At 66.1% G+C, this 274-nt stretch overlaps 1 protein-coding gene across 1 annotated transcript in view; it reads left to right on the top strand.

Annotated features, from left to right (window-relative positions):
* LOC119589484 (protein FAM102A-like) overlaps positions 1–274 on the top strand; it is a gene marked incomplete at its 5' end in the record, with an annotated part of 24,308 nt that overhangs the window by 15,575 nt on the left and 8,459 nt on the right. The window contains 1 exon segment of the mRNA XM_037938083.1: positions 10–197. Within this exon segment, the coding sequence (XP_037794011.1) occupies positions 10–197 (188 nt within the window).

Genomic DNA, 274 nt, shown 5'->3' with positions numbered 1-274 from the left:
CGTCTACAGGAGGTTCGCGGCGGCAAGTCCTTCCAGAAGCTTGGCTACGCCGACGTGAACCTGGCTGAGTTCGCGGGGTCGGGCGGCTCGCAGAGGTACCTTCTGGAGGCCTACGACTCCAAGCACCGCCTCCACAACTCCATGCTGAAGGTCACGGTGGACATGACGCTGCTGTCCGGCGACCCCTGCTTCAAGGCGTGAGTTGGGGGGGGGAGAGGGCCGAGGGGAGGGGCGGCGGGGGCGGGGCAGAGGGGGGAGGTTTTATGCATTTCTG

This window comes from Penaeus monodon, chromosome 25 (genome assembly GCF_015228065.2).
Source record: "Penaeus monodon isolate SGIC_2016 chromosome 25, NSTDA_Pmon_1, whole genome shotgun sequence".
NCBI lineage: Eukaryota > Metazoa > Arthropoda > Malacostraca > Decapoda > Penaeidae > Penaeus > Penaeus monodon.
The sequence above is the reverse complement of the archived record's forward strand: the minus strand, read 5'-3'. Positions and strand labels throughout refer to the sequence as shown.